General features: G+C 27.4%; 1 protein-coding gene across 2 annotated transcripts; it reads left to right on the plus strand.

Annotated features, from left to right (window-relative positions):
• The first annotated feature begins 27 nt into the window (after positions 1-27).
• LOC142328787 (uncharacterized) lies at positions 28-8,761 on the plus strand. 2 transcript variants are annotated; one of them, XM_075372816.1, is made up of 4 exons: positions 29-166; positions 1,314-1,390; positions 6,321-6,618; positions 7,290-8,761. In XM_075372816.1, exons 2-4 carry the CDS (start codon positions 1,370-1,372, stop codon positions 7,820-7,822), a joined length of 852 nt encoding a protein of 283 aa, XP_075228931.1. In that variant the 5' UTR covers positions 29-166; positions 1,314-1,369; the 3' UTR covers positions 7,823-8,761. The 2 variants fall into 2 exon arrangements, with proteins under 2 accessions (XP_075228932.1, XP_075228931.1); XM_075372817.1 differs by lacking the exon at positions 1,314-1,390 and having other exon boundaries at positions 28-166.
• Positions 8,762-9,120: the final 359 nt, after the last annotated feature.

Genomic DNA, 9,120 nt, shown 5'->3' on the forward strand with positions numbered 1-9,120 from the left:
TGTAACGAATTGAGTTGCAAACGGGAAACATAAACATAATATCAGCTGCTACCAATCTGTTAATCAGGGTTCCAATTGTGGGAAATGTGGAGCACACAACTGAAGAAAAATATATAATTACTTTTACATTTTCGGTGAAATATCATTCTGAATTGTACATTTTCAGGTAAAGTTCTAACTTATTTATTTCGTTTCTTTTGAATGAATGTAAGAGGGTTAGAATCTATTTTAGGGCATTCCACCGAGTTTCTTAATTTGAACTTTTTTTATTTTAATATATCTTTCTATAGGAGATAGAAAGTTTGTTTAAATGTGTTTGAATTTATATATACAAATAAATTAACTTTAATTTTTCTTATACACTATTCCTTCGCCATGAAACATGTTCAATCATAATTATTAAAGTTTGTTTTTCTTCTCGTTGTTTACATACTCTGGGAAGTAAAAACTGAGAATAATATTTATAACAGATCATCTTAATGAGTTTTCTAATCTCTTCGAGAAAAGTATCAATAATATTCGGTTAACTATTAACAATGTGAAACATTAAGCAAGGAACTGATTAATGTTACCCTTAATTATAGTAAGGGTAATTTTCACACATTAAAAACTGAGTTTTTCTACACTTGTAAAAGTTAAAAGTACATTTTCTGATTGAGATGAATGAACAAAATAAATCCCTACCGATGATAATTTCATTTGGGGTACCGTCAATTAATAATACAGAAAATCCCACGGGTTGTTTTTAAGATTGTTTCACAAGCAAGAACACTAATTGACTTACCGCGTAAAATGCCTTATCGGCATGTTAAAATACTAGTTTATGTAAGGGTACCACTGTTACATACAGATAACTTGTCGGTCATATGCTAAGGCAATAGTTTTTATTTTCTAAACTGTTACTGTGTATAATTGTTTTGTAATCAGTTTTCTAAGTACATGGTAATTTCTTTACCATTTTTTTGTAAATGACAGTGGCTTAGTAAATACCTAACATAAAATAAATATTCATTGATTAAGGTTGTACTTTATGTATGTATGTATTAAAGAAAATTGTGTGATGCATGATAAAAAATTAACTGCTGCAGTTTATTTGTTTCATAGTCTTACTCTGGATATGAAATAATCTGATCTCGTACCATTTTATTTACTTAAAATCTATTAAATATATTTAATTTTTTAGATACAGCATGATCAGAATTCAGTGAATCATTACAATTACTAAAACTGTATTAAAAAATAAAGTTTGTGAAATAATCTATTTGTTAACATTAACAATTTCATTTAAAGTTACTGTGATTCATCTGATCCAGGTTCGGTGCTCCAAAATTCTACAGATTGTGTGCATTTTGATACGGCCATTGTGTAAATGGATTCAGTTAATGAAATAGTAAGTTTTTATACATCTGTATGCATGAACATTGAGTGGTTTCCACATTAGTCAATTCTACCAAATTTTTTAATGCATTATTAAATTATTTTAGAGATTGTACCAAATTCCTTAAAAAATTATGGGTTAGATTATTAACAGTATAAGTTGATATACTCAGCATGATGTAGACTATTGAAAACTTTTTAAAATTAGAGTATAATACACTAGTAAACAGAGAAATTTTAAAATTTTCATGCTATTGTTGATTTTTGTGCATGCATTGTGGTTTGTAAAAGAGGTTCAATGGTTCAGTGAAGTACTACTAGTTTTTTTCACTCAATCTGATGATGTATAAATTTTTGTTTGATTATTTATATTTTATTTATTTATGGTTTCGTATACAATGTTTAATTTATTATTTGTTTTGTTCTGTCAATAGATTTTTGTAGTTTATTTATCAGTGATATGTTGCGACAATCTGCTTCAGCTATATATATATATATATATATATATATATATATTTTATTATGATAATTCATCATGGTGGTCTTTTTATGATATTGTAAAGCCTTTCCGAGCATGGTTTTAATAGTGTTACCAGTAATTAATTGTGTCAGTTGTGATATATTTCTACAGTTTTAGACCTTTAGTTAAAACTCTCCCCTAATGTATTGTTTTATTATATATAGCTAATATGCTTTATTCACCTAAAATTAATGTACTTATATAAGTCTGTACAAATAAATTTTACAAAATGAAAACAGAATTATGATTTCATTCTATTAATACAGTAGTCACTTTGGTCTTTCATCAGAAAAATCCAGTTTCATGAACTGTTTAGACATTCAGTGGGAAGTTAGAATATCTCGTTTGAAAAATATACTTCTTTTTTTCCACATACAACAATCCTTATTGTGTTTATAATATATAAAGATTAGAATTGCTACTAACTGATATTAGTTAATAAATAATTGATGTTATTCAAACAACTGCAATATTTTAAGGGGACCACTTGGTCAAATTTTTTGTTTATTTACAGAAACTTTTTAAAATGGCATAAAAACATTATATCTTGACGAGAAGTGTGGAAAAAAAATTTTCTACGTGCATGTTTTTAGAAAAATATTAGTTCTGGTTCATACAGCGTAGTTCTAGCAGTAAATAATTTTTTAGGCGGGATTTCCTTTATTTCTTATGTTTTTGTAATCTCAAGTTGACTAACCTCTTTGTAGAACTCTTTATTTATAAGAGCTGATTATCTACTGTTTTGTCTTGGGCTTTGTGCTTTGATTAACATTTCGTAGAGCGAGTTGTTTGGGTTTTACATGTGTTTGGTAACTATTCTGTGTGTCTATAGTTAAAATGCCTAGAAAACACAGTTTTTAAAAAAGAAAGTTCTATGGAAACATATTTATGATCAGTCCTTCAAAACTAAAGCCTATTTCTGATGCCGATCCTAACCTTCAAGAAAAAAGTTGTGATAATTATTCACAATCATCTTTGATTACCAAAGTAGGTCCACATTTAAACTTGTATCAACTAGACAGTGTACATGATTGGTAATATGATATTGTTAATTTGAATAAATTAGGACAATCACTGGATAATATTGCAGTATGTAAATTTTGCCATTGTGGTTTGGAGTTACAAAGTAGATCATTGTCTTAACTAGTATGTGAAATAACTTTGTTATTAATGATAAATGCAAGGAAAAGTGGTTTCTGAAAACTGTGAAGTTATTTAAGTCAATGATGAAATAAAAAAATTCTATGACTTAAACCTTAGGTTAGTTTATGGTCTGCTCATGATAGGGAAAGGCAGAGCAGCAGCTGAGAAACTATGTGCTATTATGAATCTCAGTTCTCTTGTGAATTTATTCTACATACATTCCAACTACATACAATCTATTTCAGAACTTGAATGCAAAGATTCTATGAGAAATGCTGTCGAAGAAACTGTTTTACAAAATGATAACAATTGAGACTTTGCAGTAGCTATTGATGGGATGTGGCAGAAGGGTGGACACACTTCCTTGAATGGAGTCATTTCTGCATCTTCCTTAATAACTAGAAAAGTAGTTTATATTGAAATAATCTCAAAATTCTGTAACTGTAATAAACTGAACAATAATTGCATTGCAAATCATTCAGGATAAAGTGAGACAATAGAGGTAGCTGGAGCTAAAAAAGTTTTTCAATGATTGTATCATCTTACACTGTTTTTTATACTGAATTCCTTGGCAATGGTGATAGTAAGACCTTTACTGAACTATCTTCATGCCAATCTTATGGGAATGATGTATAGATAAAATTGGATGCATATGACACATTCAGAAACATATGGGCTCCAGATTAAGAAACTTCAAAAAGAAAACCAAGAAACTACCTGATAGGATGTCACTTGGAGGTACACATAATCTAACCGATGTTGCCATCCTGCAACTACAGACCTATTATGGACTGGCAATTAGAAGAAACACCAATAAAACTGTTAATGATTTAAAACAAGCAGTTTGCGCAGAGTATTTTTACGTAATCTCATTGAATGAGAATCTACTACATCAGTTGTGTTCAAAAGATAACGGAACTTTGCACAAATTTCAACAAGCCATGAAAAGAGGAGAAAGATATAACCATGATGATCATTTCCATTTACCCCAAAAAATAATGCAATTTATATAACCAGTTTATTAAGATTTAGCAAACCCTGAGCTGCTACAAAAATGCCTTCCAGGAAAAACACCAAACGTTAATGAGTCGCTAAATTATGTAATTCGGAGTTATGTACCCAAAAATACATTTGTTCAGTGAACTACATTGAAATTTGGTGTATCTCAAGCTGTAATACATTTCAATGATGGGACATACTGGAAAATGTAAACTGCTTGAAAAAATTGGATTGGAACCTGGTAAACACTGTGTCAGGTAATGAGGTGGCTGTATGACAAACAACAGGTGGAAAAAGCTGTTAGAACTTTAGAAAGAAATTAGGAAGGACAGGCAACTTGTAAAAAGGAGGCTAGCAGATCTGTTTGAGGAAGAGGAAGGTGAAAATTCATCATAAGCAGCACGAATGTACTAAAAAAGGCAGGCCTCTATTTATTTATTTTTTTTTGTTTTTTCAGTTTTATTACTTTTTCTCAGGAATTATTAGAGATATCACCTTCAATTTTATTTTGGTTTGTTCAGCACAAAAAGCTGTACAAGTGAAACTAACAATATTTAAAAATACAGCACAAAATTTCAAAATGCAACCCAAGAAATGTCTAAAATAAGACATTCTTAAAAAAAATTAGAAATATTATTTTTAGTTAAAAAGATGTTTTTTTTTTTATAATTAAACAGAAATTATGTTGATAGCTATGATTGTTACCAAAAAAAAGGAACTTTTATTAACCATTGCAAGTATAGGACTACATGGTCCCCCTAATATCGAAGTAAATAAATATATATGTATAAATATGTAATGTAAATAATGGGAAATGATTGTGTATTTATTATACAAATTCATGATGCAATACAAATAAAAACCCATTTTTTTTATAACTTACGTGCCATTATTTTTTTCTGGAATAGGACAAAGAATCCAAATGAAAACCTAATGTAATACAACCCATTTGCTGTATTCTAAATATTGGAGTAAAATTATTTTACACAGTTTTTCTAAAATATAATTTACTGACAAATACAAAATTATAGCATCAGAATTTATTACTTATACTGTAATATATTTAAATGTTAAACTATAATATTGTGCCAAAAATAAACCCTTCAATTAAGAACACCAGTAAGACAAGACCTGTATAATCTTTTTCAGTGTTGACAAATATTTAATAGGCATTTCTTAAGTCAGTCAAAAACTGTTTTGCAATTTTCTATGTATATAGAAGATTTCCTCCTTTTTTTAAATTGTTCATCAAATGGTAGGGGATTCAAGTTATAACAACTAACATATTATTTTAGTAATAAAGTATTAGCGCATTAATAATGTAAAATATTTAACAAATGTTTACATAAATACAATTTGAAAATAATTATTAATTTCAGTTTACATATCATGTAAATATGAAATCACAAAAGCAAACTTTCAGATTCTCAGAAATGTAGATAAGAATTGTTCATATTGTTTCATATAAATAATGTAAAAAAATCAATATCAGAGCTGATGACAATCTTACTGAATGAGCATAGAGTTCTTCCGTTTTTCTTTAGACTAGTAGCATAACTGTTAGATGATCCTTTGGTGATATCATTAGAAGGATTGAGGGACCCTCATTGACTTGCTTAGTTAACATTGAGGTTTTGATTCAGATGATCAGTAAAATAATTCATACTAAACTTGAATTATTTGTAATTAAGCAGGGGGCTTTTACAATAACCCACCGGGTTGGTCTGGTGGTGAACTTATCAATGCAAATCAGATGATTTTGAAATTGAGAGTTATGGGGTTCAATTCCTAGTAAAGGCAATTAGTTACTTTTATACGGATCTGAATACTAGATCATGGATACCAGTGTTCTTTGGTGGTTGGGTTTCAATTAACCACACATCTCAGGAATAGTCGACCTGAGACTGTACAAAACTGCACTTCATTTACATTCGTACAATCTGCTGAAGTAATACCTTACAGTGGTTCTCGAGACTAAAGAGAAAAAAGAGAGAGAGGAGGCTTTTACAGTGCTTAAAATGGTTTAATTTTTGACACAGAAATTATTTCAAAGAGCTTATTCATTATTTTTATGAAAAAAAAAGATTAATTTTACATATATGATCTTATGATCTAGACTTTATTCCTGATAAGTAAATTTGTAACTACAAAATTTATGCAAACTTATTAAGAACTCTTAAAAAAAATTTTAAAGCAGTCTTATTCTACATTAGAATGGTTTCATTATTATATGTTATGTTTATTAAATTTTGCTTAATGACACTGTTTATTTGGTTTTTAGCATAAATTAAGAGTGTTCTGTGGTGGATCTAGTAACATTTGCAACAGTTGGTATGGCCAACAGATGAGTCCAATTGAAAACTGTGAATTGTTGCTCAGCATAGTAGGTTTTGATAATGCTTTACATGATCCAGTAAAATCATCATCATCATGGATAAAATTAGCAACCGTCTTGCTTCCACTTATAGAAAAGAGTGAACAATTTAAGATTACTTTTAATCATTTAATACAACTAATACTTAATAATAAAGCTGTCATCGGTAGAGATAAATTTTTACATAATATTTGGGAAAAAGCAGGTAAGTGTTTGCTTTTTATAATGCTCTATTTGGTTGAACTTTTTAAAAATATATTCATAAAAACAAATAAATTTTAATATTTTCTAAATTATTGTTGGGGAAAAATTCTTTCAGAATTACTTCTTTATATCCTATATTTAAACCACTTAGAAGGTACAGAATTCTTTTACAGTTACATAAGTTAAGTTCTGAATTTAACATTCTGACATAATATATATACATACATATCCTTTTTTATATTAAGAAATTCCGTGTTTGTTTTAAAAGAGAGTTCTCTTTTTAAGCTTCACCAAAAAATTCAATTTTCCATTTAAAAAAGGTACTTGGCCAGGTATAAACAAGATTCCAACTATAACAGATAGATCCAAAAGTATCAAAATCATAATATACCTTTGGTATTCATAAAAACTGCACAAGTTTCCATTCATAAAGTAAATCATAGATCAAGATCCGAATAGTTCTAGCCTTTATAGAATTATATTTTTTTTATAGAATTTTCTAACCTTTATAGATAATCAAATTATTTGTTAAAATTTACTATTGCATTAGTATATGAATATCAGCATTTCACTAATCCACCATATTTACTTGCGAAAGTGAATTTTTGAGATTTTATCATTTATTTAAGTAATACCAGAATGATACAGTTCTTTATTTATCTTTTATTTCAGGATCAAGTCAAATTCCTATAAGCATTTCATTAATTGAAGAAATTATGATGAAAGAACCTAAATACATAGAATTAAAAATAATAAACATATTTAGCGAAGCTGTTAATAAAGGCATCTTTAATGTAGAAGAAATAAGAGCTATGTGGGAGACTGATAACAATTATTTATTAATATTGTGGAGTGCAAAATCTGTTGTTATATTTGCTATAATATCCAGCATAATGAATGAAATTATGCTTAGTTTTTCAAATAGTAAAGTATTTAATATATTCTTGGAACTGATTAAAGTTTTTGTTTTCTGTTTAAACAAAAAATGCCAGAATGAAAAAAAAAAATTGTCAGATTTATATCCGTGGCAGTATAGGCATCTAGTTAATCTGTTAAATTATGAACCAGCAATTAATACAGAAAATGAAAAGGAAAAACAGTTCAACAAAAAAATTGTAGATATCATCCAGTTAGGTTTAGAAAATAAACCAGAAACTATCATAGGACTTATATGTCATTCTCTGGCTTGGAATGATACATTTTAAGAAAATAAATACATTTTAAAGTATGTGTAAAACAATTCATTTAAGCTATACTACCCATTAATATATTTTAAACATTTGATGCTTAGTTATGAATTTTGGGTATTTATCGATCTTGGGTGGTAAATATCTTCAATTTATTGATTCTCATTTTATTTTTTTTGTAACTGTATTCTCATAAAGAATACTTCTGGATTTTCTTAGTCTTAAAATTTGTAAAAATTATTATCAAATAAGAAAAACTGTTGTCAACAATTGCAAAAATTTGATGTAAAACTTTATTTATTTATTCATCTTAATAAAACAACGGGATCCAGTTGACAACATTAAATTTAACAAGTTTGCAAAAATTTGATGTAAAACTTTATTTATTTATTCATCTTAATAAAACAACGGGATCCAGTTGACAACATTAAATTTAACAAGTCTATGTGCATTAAAATTAAATGATATAATTTTTAATAAATGATTCAGTAGTTAAGGAGAAAAACATTTTATTTTCAAATTACATTTTCATTTCTATCGTACAGCTTTAATCAATAGAAATTAAATAATTGTACTTTTTATCACTTGTCTTTCATTTTTAAAACAACTTTCAGATGTTAAAAACTCATTCTTTTTCAAAGTGTAATAATTATTAATTAATAATTTAATTAAACTTTCATTCTGCATCACCTATAATGAATAAAACACTAAGATTTACAATAATATCAATCGCAGTAGAATTAATAAAAGCACATAACAAAAAAATGTCAAGGCATGGTCTGCCTCCCTGTATTTAATAATGTATAAAGAAATTATAAATTCAAAAATTTATATTCTTGTGCTGATCGATCAAATAATGCTCTAGAAAATTAGCAAAAATTTCACAAAAGTATCATGTATATATTTCTATATAATCAGCAATATTAACTAATTTTTTAAACAAACATTCAAAGCATTTTTTTTTTTATTAACATGTTATTTTCATACATTATTAATTCTTCTTCGATTTATGATCTATTACAGCAGCATAATAGATTACATAAACTATTGTACTGTGTAAAAAAATAATGTATGTGGAACAGAATTATATTATAAATATGTTATGACTTTTTATGGTAACTGGTACCACCACATTTTATAAAATAATAAATTAAATTATTTTGGTTAAAAAAGTCATTAAATAAAATACTGGTCCTAAAGAATAACCATAATAATTTACAGTGCAGTATTACTTTTCACGGATCATAAATATTTGGGAAAATAAACTGTCACTAAAACATTTCGTTCTGAATTACTTTTAATGAATAACAAAAAAA

This window comes from Lycorma delicatula, chromosome 8 (assembly GCF_047948215.1).
Source record: "Lycorma delicatula isolate Av1 chromosome 8, ASM4794821v1, whole genome shotgun sequence".
Classification (NCBI taxonomy): domain Eukaryota; kingdom Metazoa; phylum Arthropoda; class Insecta; order Hemiptera; family Fulgoridae; genus Lycorma; species Lycorma delicatula.